Source organism: Epinephelus lanceolatus, chromosome 19, assembly GCF_041903045.1.
Source record: "Epinephelus lanceolatus isolate andai-2023 chromosome 19, ASM4190304v1, whole genome shotgun sequence".
NCBI classification, from domain to species: Eukaryota; Metazoa; Chordata; class Actinopteri; order Perciformes; family Serranidae; genus Epinephelus; species Epinephelus lanceolatus.
Genome location: NC_135752.1, coordinates 39,257,974 through 39,272,762, shown reverse-complemented (window position 1 = coordinate 39,272,762; position 14,789 = coordinate 39,257,974). Strand labels below are relative to the sequence as shown.

Genomic DNA, 14,789 nt, shown 5'->3' with positions numbered 1-14,789 from the left:
TTGGTTATATTCATCTATACAGAGCTCCATCTGATCCTTTGCTTTACGCCACACAGCTGTTTTTACTCACAAAGCTTTCATGCATTTATGTTGTTTACCAAAGTTACGAGCTCTCATTTCATTTCAGCTCAGTGTGAGAGAGTCTTGCATCACCACGCCACTGCAAGCTCAAAAGAAAAAGACTGCGCATGAGACTGCCAATTAGTCAGTAGGAATTTATCAATGTCGCCTTATCCGTGCAAAACATGTACAGACAACAAAAATGAATGCTGACCAGAACACAGTTCATCCATGTAACAAAAACAAACACTGTAAGTGGCTGTATGATGATGCAAACATGCCCTGTTTTTGTCACTGACAGGCTCAGACTGTTATTCTAAGTGTCTGACAACATTATGAAAGGATCCCTACAGAGATAGAGCTTTGTGTTAAAGAGTCAGATCCTTTTTGTTTAACCAGAAACAGCCCTGAAATCACCGTCACCAAACCCACCAGACTCCATTTAAACAAACAGTCATTTAATCATCATTCAACACAAAGTCGACACAAACAAAATAAAACTCACAGAAACCATCTTGGTTCATCTCTCAGCTGTTCCAACAATCACCAGCTCTGGTTTGGTTGAAATTAACCCTTAATTCACCAGTTAGATGTGACAACATGCTGCCTCTATACACACTAACATGACTGTTTATTTAAATGGAGGCTTGTGGGTTTTGGCTATAGCAATTTTGGGGCTGTTTCCTGTAGTTGAAAAGGATCTTGTCTTAAAAAAAAGTCTATCTCTGTGGGGACCTTTTCCTTGATGTTGTCAGACACGTATAACAATCTGAGCCTGTCAGTGTCAAAAACAAGCACAATTTAAATTTAGTCTGGTGGGTGTGGCAATTGTGATTTCAGGGCTGTTTCTGGTTAAACAAAAAGGATCTTACTCTCTAACACAAAGCTCTATCTCTGTAGGGATCCTTTCATAATGTTGTCGGACACTTAGAATAATAATCTGGTGGCAATCATAATTTTGGGGCTGTTTCCTGTCAAACAAAAAGGACCTTTCTTATTAACAAAAACATCTTTCTCTGTAAGGACCCTTTCCTTGATGTTGTCAAACATGTATAACAATCTGAGCCTGTCAGTGGTAACAACAAGCACTATTTAAAATGGAGGCTTGTGGGTTTTGGCTATAGCAATTTTGGGGCTGTTTCCTGTAGTTGAAAAGGATCTTGTCTTAAAAAAAAAAGTCTATCTCTGTAGGGATCCTTTCATAATGTTGTCAGACACTTAGAATAACAATGTGAGCCTGTCAGTGTCAAAAACAAGCACAATTTAAATGGAGTCTGGTGGGTTTGGTGACGGTGATTTCAGGGCTGTTTCTGGTTAAACAAAAAGGATCTTACTCTTTAACACAAAGCTCTATCTCTGTAGGGATCCTTTCATAATGTTGTCAGACACTTAGAATAACAATCTGAGCCTGTCAGTGACAAAAACAAACTCTTTTGGTGGTTGTAAAATGATGACGCACAAATGCCCCATGAGGTTACATTGCAGCCTGTTTCTCAGCTGCCATCTGCAGACATCTTGTTCAATAATGAACCAGTTTCAAATGTTGTTGTCTCTATTTGTCTCTGAGACACAAATACATGGAAAATAGAGCCCAGGCTAAAAAACACTTAAGTTACCCTCTAAGTAGTTGAATAAATGCACTTAGTAAGGCTCCATCACTGCAGCGATGTTCCACACCTACAGAAGGTGGAGCACTTTAAAGCAGTGACATGTACCTGACAGGTATGGAGGTAAACGGCTTCTTGTAGATGTCGGCCAGCTTGTCGATGACCACGGCCGCTGTGGTGAAGATCCTGTACGTGTGGAGGAAAGTGTTGAGGAAGTCTATGGAGAGGAACCGCAGGTCCGTCAGTCGCTCCAGGAGCCGCTCCACGCTGGCATATCGGATCTGAGGGACCTTGCAGGAGTTGAGCGTCTTGCTGAAGCAGATGTCGACGTCGTCTTTGTGCAGTCGGGCGTCAGATCTTAAAGAAATAAAATGAACTGTGTTAAGTTAAAGGTTGAGGTGATATTTTTATTGGAAATCTTCCTTTTCTCGAAGTCGTCTCTTCTTACTTGATCATGTGCGGCACCGAAACTTTGGAGTTCTCCTCAAACACGCTGGTCATCAGGCCGTTACATCGGATGTTATCGATGCACTGAAACAGAGATTTGGTGACACTTTCAGTCATCTTTAATCCCACATTAAAAGAGATCTTCCACAGCTTTAAACAGTCAGCGTCTACCTGGCTGATGTCACTGGTCCAGGCGGCCTTTTCTTGACGTGACGGCGCCAAGAGGACGACAGAGAAGGACTGACCGTCCGGAGGCTCCACCACGATCTTGAACTCCAGGTGGCTGAAGCCTTGACCTGCTGCGTTATCTGTAACGTTAAACACACCGTCAGCGCCTCGTTCAACAGCAAACGTTGACGTTATGAGAAATGATGTGGTATGACAGATACTCACAGTCCTCATCGCTGGCGTCTAGTTCTTCGATGAGAGTGCACTCTATCAGAGACAACGTGCCTCCTTGCTGTTGGGGAAGAAAAGTTCAGCATCTGATTGGTGCTGAAAAACTACATCACTGGGAAGGTGTTAAACTTTACTTTTAGGGATTTCAATGACATCTGTACCCAGCATTCAGTGATTACCAGGAGTGGAAGTAACAGATTACTTTTTGTTATGCTGTACTTCCCTAAGTATCAGCAGCCCTGATTCACTGTGTGAGAATGGACTGAATGAGTATTATATCCTGATTCATTGTCTTTCCATCCCTGGTGATCAGTAACTTTAAAACTGTACGTGACACTAAGGCGTCTAGTTTCAGAAAGGCAGCGTGAGGTGATGGACAGAGCAGCGTATCTTAGATTTAAGGGAGTAATTTAAGTTCTGTTGTAGCTACAGTAATAAAGGAATACTGCTCCACCCAAATCATCAGTTGTTTATCAGTTACTGACCCTGTGTTACATTGAATTCAGTGATGTAACCGATATACGAATAGTCATTTGGGGAGTGAAGTATTCCTTTAAGTGAGTTTACACAATGAATTTATGACCGTTTTCTTTGAAATCAGCCACAGTATGATGTTACAGGGACTGTGTGTCCCGTCCTGAAGCTCAGCACATAACAGGATTGACACTCAGCCACACATTTGCAAAGCCTGGTAAGACCATCCTCATGACGTGAGCTTAAGGGCCTGTCCCATTTCTACCCCTTAAATCTTCCACTCGGTACTGAGTGCCCTCGTTTGCGAGATAACCCTTGATGAGGGAAGTGAGAGATATTAGGGTAGAGATCTTTCCCTAAGAAATGAGACACCACTTCATGCAAATCGGCGTGGCCGACGTGCAGGCATACGTCACGCGTAGTAGCAACGCAAGATACCGGTAGTCATTCAGGTCTGAGAATGCCGGCTCCAGCGCTTGTGTTGTGGCGTGTGCTACGTTTATTCTTCTCCATCTGATGAATTAACGGAGAAGAAATGCTGAAAACAGGAGGCGCCTTCGACGTCTTCTAGTTCTGATCGATTTTGTTCGGTTAAGTCGATTTGTTTAAATTTTGACGCTGTGTTCAACCAAGTTGCTGATGAGTTTACTAGGGCTGTAGTCAACCGAAGAAAATCTTGGTCGACTAAAGTCGCACATAATCTTCAACTAATCGATTAGTCGTGGGGAAAAAAAAATCTGCACGTTATTTTTACTTCTGCGGTGGTGTGTCTGTGTCACTCTGCAGTTACACCTCCAAAACACTAGTCTGCGGTGGAAGACTGTGTTAAGTGCTGTAAAGTTTACTTCAAATCAAACTTTATTTATATCGTTGATTCAAAACACACATTAAACACACATTAAACATGGCTTAATAGAGACAATTTCAAACACAAGTACACAAATCGGCTTCACTATAACTCGCAGCATTCACAGACAAACACTTGTCTTTATCTGGACACATTTTCCCCACAAATACAACATGCTAACGTTATTAGCACAAGCCTATGGCGTTTTACATTGTATAAATTAGCCTAGCAGCTAGCGATCTTTTCCTCTTCTCATATGAAGCCAGGGACAACAGCAACATTTAACAAAGGTAACGGCACATAATTCGGCTCCATTACAGCTCACAAGGTTCACTGACAAAACAACTGATTTATACTTAACACGTTTTCCAAACAAATACAACATGCTAACGTTATTAGCACAAGCCTATGGCATTTTACATTGTATAAATTAGCCTAGCGACGAGCGGAGATTTCCTCTGCTCATATGAAGCCAGGATAAATCACACACAAGACTTAAAATGCTATTTTAGTGGAGGCTTTATTGTCTTCACAATTTATTGTTTCTTATTTGTGAAATACAAGTAAATACAAGCTTTGTTTCCACTGAGGGAAATGGTTTCAGCTCACAGAGACAGACAGGAGGTCTGCGTCACTGCGACGCTGAGCGTGAGGGTGGGCGAGTTCAACTTTCTGTCAACAAACAAACAAACATTTTCACAGGTAACTTAGCCTGTCGCCCCGCCGCAGGAAATAATGGATTAATCCTGGAAAGCTGTTGATGTAGCACTTCTCTGCTCATGAAAGTAACACGGCGACTATTCGACCAATGAGAATTTGGTCTGACGAGAGCATAGTGATCAAATAATCGACTAGTCGTCTAGTCTAAAAGTCGTCAAGTTTACGCTAGTCCAAATTAAAATGATCCAATCGGGGCCAATCAGGGATCCACATTGTAGCTGACAACATAAGCAGCCAATCAGGGGCTGCTACAGGCTGCAGCTTGCAGAACAGTAATGGCAGCTTCCAAAGCAACAAGCGCGAACTCTAACAGCAAAAATACATAGGACACAGGTGTGGCATGACCTGTCACTCGCCATCATTATAATCAAGTCAAGCTGCTACACTGAACATAGAAGCTGTGTTCGCCCGTGCGCACTGCTCAACTTGTTTTGCTGATTGGCTGAAGGACACTGTCAATGTGAGTGCTCCCGTCTGCTGAAAGTGTTTGTGGCAGCACTGAGAGAGACACGTTGAGCTCACGTCATCAGGATGGTCTCACCAGACTTACATTTGCATCACTACATGTTAAACAACTTCTCCACAGTACTTGTCAGGACTAATTCCACTGTGTTCAGATGAATGTGTCTGTGGACAGGTGAGTCTGACCTTCAGCAGGTGAAGCTTTCCTCCAGATGTTCGTGTGCAGATCAGGAAGTGTTTGGTGAACAGGAAACACTGTCGCTCTCCTTCCTTCCTCAGCGAGAGGGAGCCCAGCCGGACCTTACTGAGCATCCCGCGCTCGCTGCTGGACGGCAGCTGGATGAGGGAGCCTGTTCACAGAGACGCAGTCAGCAGTGAGTGAAAGCTGGTGGAATGAAACGATGTGGTGACGGCGGGTGTCACAGAGGAAGCTCACCCTGTCTGACGAAGGTCTGACTGGTGTCTAACAGGATGTCACAGCCCTCTACGATCATCCTCTCTATGGCCAGGTTCTTCCTGATGTTCTCCGTGTCGCTCACTTCATCGTGCATCATCCTGACAACACCAACAATCATCATCATCATCACCACCACCTCTTCTATCGTTACATATATCTGTGAGATGTGCAAACGCTCACTTCGACAGCTCCTCCAGTTTGGATTTGGCAAACTCCAGACTCTTCCGCTCCACGTGTTCATGAGGTGTGTGAGCCAGCAGCTCGTGGAGGGTGATGATGTATCGAGGAATCTGAAACACAGAGGTCATTAGTGGATGTTTGAAACGTGCATGTTGGAAACCCTGCATCCAAAACCAAAGTAAAAGCATGTATCGGTAATATCTAGTTAAAGTATGGAAAGTCAAAGTACTCATGGTGCAGTAAAATGTTCCCTGTCAGCGTTCAACTACTTCATATGATGTCTTTGGATGACTCTATGAACATAGATGTGCTTTGGTGTGTGCTACCTGGAACATGGGATATGTGAGGAACGTCTCCAGCATGCGTCCCTCACACGCAGCGTTGGACTCGTACTGTTTGAGCAGCTTGTCAAAGTCTCTGTTCTGCTTACAGTTGGCCAGGACCTGCAGACTGTACTGATGGTTACGCACAAACTCCTGGTAGATGTTGAGCATCGGCAGCAGGATGTCAAACAGGTCCGCTGGGTGTTGAAAGGAAAAACACAACACATAAACTAAAGTTTAAGATAGACAAGCCTGAATCGGCAGAGGGTGCTAACACGTCTACGCTCATGCTTCCATGCCCCCATTTAACTGGCATGATCACAAACATTTGACCTCCTGGGGTGAAAACTGTGGCTGCCAAGGAGTGGGAAAGTATTTTGTGGACTGACCGACAGAGCAGCTACAAAGCTGCTAGTCGTGGACATCCTGCAAATTTTTAGGGAGTTGGGACAATCAGTCAGAAATCACTCCAACTGAGGTTTGCAGTCTTGCGATGCACATTGTGATTAATCAGCTAAAACATGCAGCAGTCTAAAGAGACAGGACTGTGAGCTCTGCAGCACTCACCCAGAACCAGAGTGGGCCAGTTGGCGATCCGAGCTTTCAGTCCTTGATGGAAGATCTCGTGCAGAAACATGATCGTCTCACTAGAGAGAAACAGATTCTTACTGTAACTATAAACTGGAAGATGAAATCTTTGCTGGTATTTCACCGTGACACAAAATAAAAACCTGTTGAGGAAGACGCTGCTGACGTCATCGTGGCTGATGGGAGGCTTCTTGGAGCTGGCGGCCATGCGCAGCGGCCGCAGGAAACAGTTGACCAGGATGGAGAGCTGGTGGACGTACTCCGTCTCGGCCTCCACCATGTTGAAGACGATCTGGTTCCTCTTCCTCATGCTCTCGGCGTGAGGGGAACAGATGTAGTCCTGGACGATGATCTTCCACTTCCTGCGGCACAGCCAGCCGCGCATGAAGCTCTGCACCTGCACAGACACACGACACCAGGTGACTCACTGTTCATTTTAACTCCTTCATGTCCTGTTGGGTCGTTTCATCTACAGCACTGCATCGTATTCTACAGTGCTCAAAAAATTAAGGGAACTTTTAATGGTCACAGTCTAACACCAAGTCAGTTAAACAGGACTCGAAGAAGAAGACAGGCGTGAAACAGTCTGGAGACGCCGTGGTGAATGTTATGCTGCCTGTGGTTTGGTGGTGAGTCAGTGATGGTCTGGGGAGGCAGATCCTTGGAGGGTCACACAGACCTCCATGTCATAGCCAACAGTACCCTGACTGCTGTTAGGTACCGGGATGAAACCCTCAAAGCAAATGTCAGACCTTATGCTGGTACCGTGGGCCCTGGGTTCCTCCTGGTGCAGAGGGCCCTGGGTTCCTCCTGGTGCAGAGGGCCCTGGGTTCCTCCTGGTGCAGAGGGTCCTGGGTTCCTCCTGGTGCAGTGGGCCCTGGGTTCCTCCTGGTGCAGAGGGCCCTGGGTTCCTCCTGGTGCAGAGGGTCCTGGGTTCCTCCTGGTGCAGTGGGCCCTGGGTTCCTTCTGGTGCAGAGGGCCCTGGGTTCCTCCTGGTGCAGAGGGTCCTGGGTTCCTCCTGGTGCAGAGGGCCCTGGGTTCCTCCTGGTGCAGAGGGTCCTGGGTTCCTCCTGGTGCAGAGGGTCCTGGGTTCCTCCTGGTGCAGTGGGCCCTGGGTTCCTCCTGGTGCAGAGGGCCCTGGGTTCCTCCTGGTGCAGAGGGCCCTGGGTTCCTCCTGGTGCAGTGGGCCCTGGGTTCCTCCTGGTGCAGAGGGTCCTGGGTTCCTCCTGGTGCAGAGGGTCCTGGGTTCCTCCTGGTGCAGAGGGCCCTGGGTTCCTCCTGGTGCAGTGGGCCCTGGGTTCCTCCTGGTGCAGAGGGTCCTGGGTTCCTCCTGGTGCAGAGGGCCCTGGGTTCCTCCTGGTGCAGTGGGCCCTGGGTTCCTCCTGGTGCAGAGGGTCCTGGGTTCCTCCTGGTGCAGAGGGCCCTGGGTTCCTCCTGGTGCAGAGGGCCCTGGGTTCCTCCTGGTGCAGTGGGCCCTGGGTTCCTCCTGGGGCAGGACCCGGCCTCATGTGTCCAGAGTACAGTTCCTGGATGATGAAGGCATTGATGCCATTGACGGCCCTCTCGTTCTCCTGACCTAAATCCAAATGAGCACCTATGGGACGTTATGTATCGGTGCATCCGCGGCCGCCAAGTACCACCACAGACTGCCCAGGAGCTCACTGATGCCCTGATCCAGGTCTGGGAGGAAATCCCTCAGGGCACCATCCGTGACTCATCAGGAGCCCAGACGTTGCATCAGTCTGTATGGAAGCGTATTGCATTCACTTGACAAATAAAAAAGCCCTGTTTTTCTGAGTAATATTTTCTGTTTTTCGTGGTAATTTTTTTTCCTGAACGAGGAGACAAGATACTTCAAAATCTGGCGAGAAGCTCCCACCTGGCACCTGCAAGTGACCCCTGCATCCATGGTGACTCCTGCTAATGGATGTATTTTGCATCCGTGCTCCTGCTCCTAGACAATTTCAACTACGGGATTCAGGAAAAAAAAATACCCAGAAAAACAGAAAATATTACTCAGAAAAAACCCCAGAAAAAATTACACCAAAAAAACAGAAAAAGAAAAAAAAATACTCCGAAAAACAGGGAAAAATTACACACACAAAAAAAACAGAGAAAAAAAAATACCCCGAAAAACAGAAATTACTCAGAAAAACAGAAAAAAATTACTCAGAAAAAGAGAAAAAAAAAATACCCCAAAAAGGAAAATATTACTCAGAAAAAAAGACAAATAAAAAAATTACTCAAAAAACAGAGAAAAGAAAAATACCACAAAAAAGGAAAATATTACTCAGAAAAAAACAGACAAATAAAAAAATTACTCAAAAAACAGAGAAAAGAAAAATACCACAAAAAAGGAAAATATTACTCAGAAAAAAACAGACAAATAAAAAAATTACTCAAAAAACAGGGCTTTTTTAATTTGTCAAGTGAATGCAATACGCTTCCGTAAGTCTGTGATTTCAATGTTTTACTTAGATTTTCGGTGTGATTTTGAATCCAGCCCTCAGTGGGTTGATAATTTTGGTTTCCACTGACCGTTGTTACGTCATTTTGTTCTCAACAAGTTATACAATGCACATCAGTAAAGATTTAACGATTGAATAATTCGTTCATCAAGATCTGTTGTGTGATTTAAGTGTTCCCGTAATTTTTTTGAGCACTGTAGACTGAACAGTAGCACTACAGGGAAGAGGTAAAACATGTTTTTTTAGGTTGAACTGTCCCTTTAAGTGAAGTACTTGAGTAACTGTACTTAGTTACATTTCAGCACTGGAAACCAGCAGTTTACCTTTTTGATCTTTTTAATATCTGGGTCCTCCTCTTCCTGGTTGTTCTGGTACGGCAGCATCCTCTCCTTGGTTTTATTCAACACAACAATCTGAAACAACAACAGTCTCCATGTGGACACACACCGGGCACAGGGAGGGTAAAATATTCATGAACCCACTTCAGAGGTTGAAAACAACAAATATCTGGTTGCATGATGAGGAAGTAATGGTCCTGGAAATCACTGGAGCCCTGCTGAGCTTTCATTTCACACACACACACACACACCCACACACACACACACACACACGAGCTCCAGAACTCAAGTGCTTTCCCATCACGCCAGATGCATTTGCATGCTTTGATCTGCATCTGAGCACCCGTACACGTTCATGTGTGTGTGTGCGTGTGTGTTTATGTATGCATGCACACGCAGATGTGGATGCACTCATGCATACTTCGGCTTTAAGCCTCTCGATCTCGGTGTCCTGGTCCTCCAGCTGGGTGCGGAGCTGATTGGCTGCGATCTTCTCCGTCTCCATGATCTGGACCAGGTGGATGTACTTCTGCATCAGGATCTCACGCTCGATGATGATGTCAGAGTAACTAAAGGGAGACGAGAGGGTGAGGTCTGTAACTCAACACAAACAGAGAGCTTCATCTCACAAGCTCGTACTTTAATTGAGCATTTCTATTTTACCCTGTTTTATACTTTAACTCCAGTAAATCTCAGACCGCTACACGATAAAACAGACGATTATAACACTGTGCATATTAACGCCTTTCCTCTGCATACTTCAAGAACACTTTGCTTTAAATTCAGGTCCTTCACTTGTAAAGGACTGTTTCTAGACGATAGTATTTCTACTTTTACTGCATTAAAAGTTGTGAGCGTCAATAAGCAACAATCACACAGAAACACGTCGTCATGCACGATTAAATGAAGGTGGTTTGATGTGCATCGTATTTTCTCCTGAATGTTCAGATAGACACAAACAGAGAGGCAGAGAGGTCGAGATCAAGTCTGTGATGTAACCAGTGTAGCAATACAGCACCAGTGTGACCTAAATGTGAACCGCTGCGAGCAGAACACGTCCGTGTTAGTGCACAAACACACACACACACACACACACACACACACACACACACAGAAACATACTCTCAGATGTTAAACAAATATGGGATAACACGTGGTGGTTCAGTCAAACGTACATCAGCACTAAAACACAGCAGAAAGTAGAGAAACAGTTTGACTTGTTAACACCTTACTGATAAAACTGTAAAGAGTTACTGACACTGCTTGAAGCATTTCACTGCTGAAGGACGGTCGCATAAAACTGGGTATACAAAACCATACTAATGAACCTTCATTAATATAGGCCTATATTTTATCTCCAAGTGCACGTCACACACTGAGCGAGCCGCCTGTTAATGACGCTGTGGGCTAATGGGCATGTAGCTACTTCCATGTTTCACATGATACGTCATGTTTTCAGTAGGCTTGGGCGACTGGACGAATATATCGCCAATCGCCCATCGGCTGAGTCCATCACAGTTGGTTTCATTTTTGGCGATTGTTTGGGCGATTTTTGTCATTTTATTTTGCTAAATTAATGGTCTGTCTTCACAGAATTAAACTCGGTACATATAGTCCATAATAACTATGTAGAGCACAATTCAAAGTGTGTGCGTATTGGAACTGGCAGCTTCACACTGATTTCCGACGAGTCTTTCACAAAACACGTCAGCGATGGCGGAGCTGAAAGTTACGGCTGGGGTTCACTGGGCACATCTGCCGCACGACAACTCTCTATTTTAGGATGCTCTTCTATTTTTGTCGCGCTACGCTCCCCTACGCGACCCTCCAGCAGATACTAACTACATGAAACAGTGTGCTAAACGAGCACAATGTGTTTTTAAATGAATAAACCATTATCAGAGGTGATATGTGATGATTTTTTTTCATGCATTTACCCATGTTTATCCGTGACATTGCGTAAATGTCTGTGGCGGACATTTGAAAGCGAGTAGATGACAAACAGTACAGTAAACTTGTAGATAACTCAGATATATGTAATAACTCAGGTGGAAAATGCTTTAACATTTCATGGCTCAGCAAACGGTAAACAAGACGCTTGACGTGACACTTACGTTTGCAGCCGGTGGAACCCGGCCGTAACGTGAATTCATAAACCATATTTGAGAACTACATAAAAAAAGATGTGCAGTTGTGCACCCCGATCGTTATAGTAGGACAGGTATGTTATCCCTATCTCCCACCTGTTTGCTGATTTAGAGGCTGTGAGCGAATGCGTCCTTCTGCAGCCATCAGACTCTTTTTAAAATGGTGTCGGACAGTCGTCTTCAGTCCGTCTTTACAGCTTATTACTCAGCATCTCAAGGTGATTTTTTTTTAATGAATAAGAGTATAGCCTATAGGCTGTATGTTTCAGTAAAATTTCAATATAATAATTTTGACATTAAAGACCACAATCAGAGGATAAGGCGCAGGTAAATTTATTCAAACAGAATAAACAGTTGGTCGGTCCACAAAAGTTACACAGTAACAGTAGCCTATGATAACAAATAAGTAAATATAAACAAAGGACACTGGAAAAATAAAGTGCAAAAATCACACAATCACATAAAATAATGATGTCCACTCCCTTTGCGCTGTCTTTATAATAATGCCGTTGCGGACGTGGCAAAAAAAGCTTAAGCTGTTATAGCTGTTCTAAAAGCCTCTTGCAGGCTTATTGCTTGAATAAATAAATACAAATAATAATAAACATAGGCTAAACGAAGAACAATGGAAAAATAAAGTGCAAAAATCACATAAAATAATAAAGTCCCTTTGCGCTGTCTTTAACTCAAAAACACAGTGTTTTACATGTTTTTGAAGAGGAAAACGAGCATGTTAACCTTATCTGGCTGAAGCAAAGTGCACATATGGTTAACAATGTTACCAGCCGTGCTAAACACCCTCTCTGACAGCGTGCTTGTTGCCGGTATGCACAGATATTTCCGTGCCATGTTGGACATGAGTGGGCTCGCAAAGCACGCTGCATTTTTTTGCTGCATTCATGTGGTGTCGGGAGATCCGAGTTGCTGAGTTGTTTTTCTGACATGAGGTGGCGTTAATGTGAATTATCCCATTCTGAAAGTCATTTTTCGATTCTTTCCGACATCACATGAATGCAACATCCCCCCTCTTTTTTTCTTCTCCGCCACACACACAACTGCCGAATATATCGGCAACCGCCGGTTGATGGGCTGACGGTGGCCGGTTGGAAATTTTTAACATATCGCCCAACCCTAGTTTGTAGTCGACCAATGAAGATGAGTTTACATATCACCTTGGGTTCGTCCTTCACCTTCTCAAAATGATCCCACACTTTGGATTTCCTGCCTGACATGTTATTAACTAGCCTGTGGAATAACCGCAGGTACCAGCCCTGGAAATTAACCTGACGACGACACTTCCTGTGTCTGTCCTTTCAAAGTAAAGTCACACATGCTCCAGTCATATAGGTTTGGATTTATTCTGACAAGGCGTAGGTCCCTCTCTTGATTGTGTCTGTGGTGGGCTTTGAGTGAGACAAGAGGCCTAAAATAGACCCTGAAAACAATCAGGAGCCGCTGGTATAAGCTTTAACAATGTGTTACATTTTAAAATGTTATCATGTTTTTAGTCTCACGAGCTGTCAGATGAATGTAGTGCAATAAAAAGAACATTACCCTCCTAAATGTAGCTGAATAGAAGTATAGAGCAGCATAAGAGAGCAATAATAAGGCAAGGTACCTAAAACGTGTCCTGCAACAGACAAACAGCAGTGAATCTTGATGTTAGTCTTTTCTTACCTGGCCTGTTGGATGCACTCCACCCACTCGTTACAGTCGGACTCTTCCTCTGTCCGCAGCTCCAGAGGTTTCTGTCCATCGTGGCCAAAAATCACCAGGAAGTAGTGCTGCAGAGGAGAAAACACAAATTTTATTTCACTTCAGTGCTGTAATTTGCAGGAAACAGCTCCTCTGGTGTTCTCTGTGTGACACATTATGAATCAGAATGAGCGTCAGTGCTGGTAATTTCAGCTCTGTTTCCACTGAGCAGTTGAGTTCAGTTCAGTTCAGTTCAGTTCGGCACGCTTTTCTGTCTCCACAGTAAAAGTTGTGGATGGTCCCAACAGAAGCGTTCCTTAGCGTCCCCATGTTTGGTCCCCCCTCTGTTGGGGTACCTAGCACACAGATCTGGTACTAAAAGGTGGAGCTAGAAACCCTGCAGTCTGATTGGTCAGGGCTGAGTTGTGTCTGGTAATTATGAGATATGGATCAATATTTTCGGCCTATGATACGAAACACAATAAACAAATGCTGACGTTAGCACAACAAACAGAATGGAGTGCCGGTCAGCCACAGCAGCACCACAGAGACAGAGTTATGTTCAAGAACAGGACTGTGTGCTGGTGTTGCTCTGCAGCTGCAGGAGATGTGAATGGAAACACATCCAACAAACTAACATCACCCAGGATGAGGAAAAAACAAACCAGAGACCAGCTCCTTATTCTCGCCGCTTTCAGGCAGCCTTAGGAACGGGACACGCTGTAGACGTTACAGGTGCATTAATGGAAACACACTGAACATGATGACACACAGATGTGTCGATCACTGGCAGCCTTCTATGATGGAGTCTGTGATGACGTGACAACACAATAAACTAAATAAACTTTTGTAAGTAACGTGTTACATTGTCTTTCAATACTGTCAGAAAGCTGTGAGAACATACCTCTCTACATCCCATGCCTTATTAAACAGTCACATTTTAAAAACACTGCTCCACTGATGTGAACAATGAGACGAGGACGAGCTTCAGCCTGATTCATTGACGGCAGAGTGAGGGTGAGACTAAGTTATTGGACTTTGAGTGTCTTCCATCCATCATCTCTTTAACTTCCGTGATGACACTTCCTGCGTTCTCCTCCATCACTCAGTCATTTTACACTCAGCTAAACCACATCCATCATTTAACTCCACAACAGGAGCTTAAACATCTGCATCATCAACATAAAGACCAGTTTCACCCCCAGCACTGACTCACAGGTCACGTCAGTACACATGAACGTTAACTTAAACAGCACTTATAAAGTGTGGAGTCACGGCGCTCTGACCGTCCAAACTGCTAAATATACCAGTGCTGATGCAACGTCACATTTCAGTCTTGTTGTTGTGAGCACAGTGAGGATCGATGCTTCCTGCTGCAGCTGTAATATCCACTGCATTAATGATACAGGAACTTGATCCTGTGCAGATCGACGCATCCACAACTCTGCTGCACTGAAATGATAAACAAGCCATGATGTTCAGCAGCAGGAAGTTCTCACGCACCACTCGTACATTATCCTATGAAAAGAACCAAAACTCGTATATATCCTGCGTGATGATGAGCCAGTGATTTGTGC

General features: G+C 44.5%; 1 protein-coding gene across 2 annotated transcripts in view; it reads right to left on the bottom strand.

The window, feature by feature from the left end:
• rasgrf2a (Ras protein-specific guanine nucleotide-releasing factor 2a) overlaps positions 1 to 14,789 on the bottom strand; it is a 62,400-nt gene that overhangs the window by 17,390 nt on the left and 30,221 nt on the right. For both annotated transcript variants that reach the window (XM_033646023.2, XM_033646021.2), the window contains exons 2-14: positions 13,195 to 13,301; positions 9,792 to 9,939; positions 9,356 to 9,445; positions 6,708 to 6,961; positions 6,544 to 6,623; positions 5,980 to 6,173; positions 5,654 to 5,763; positions 5,453 to 5,571; positions 5,203 to 5,366; positions 2,508 to 2,574; positions 2,286 to 2,422; positions 2,116 to 2,198; positions 1,776 to 2,024 (exon numbers count right to left, since the gene is read on the bottom strand). In XM_033646023.2, the coding sequence (XP_033501914.1) occupies positions 1,776 to 2,024; positions 2,116 to 2,198; positions 2,286 to 2,422; positions 2,508 to 2,574; positions 5,203 to 5,366; positions 5,453 to 5,571; positions 5,654 to 5,763; positions 5,980 to 6,173; positions 6,544 to 6,623; positions 6,708 to 6,961; positions 9,356 to 9,445; positions 9,792 to 9,939; positions 13,195 to 13,301 (1,802 nt within the window). The remainder of the gene's footprint in view (positions 1 to 1,775; positions 2,025 to 2,115; positions 2,199 to 2,285; positions 2,423 to 2,507; positions 2,575 to 5,202; positions 5,367 to 5,452; positions 5,572 to 5,653; positions 5,764 to 5,979; positions 6,174 to 6,543; positions 6,624 to 6,707; positions 6,962 to 9,355; positions 9,446 to 9,791; positions 9,940 to 13,194; positions 13,302 to 14,789) is intronic.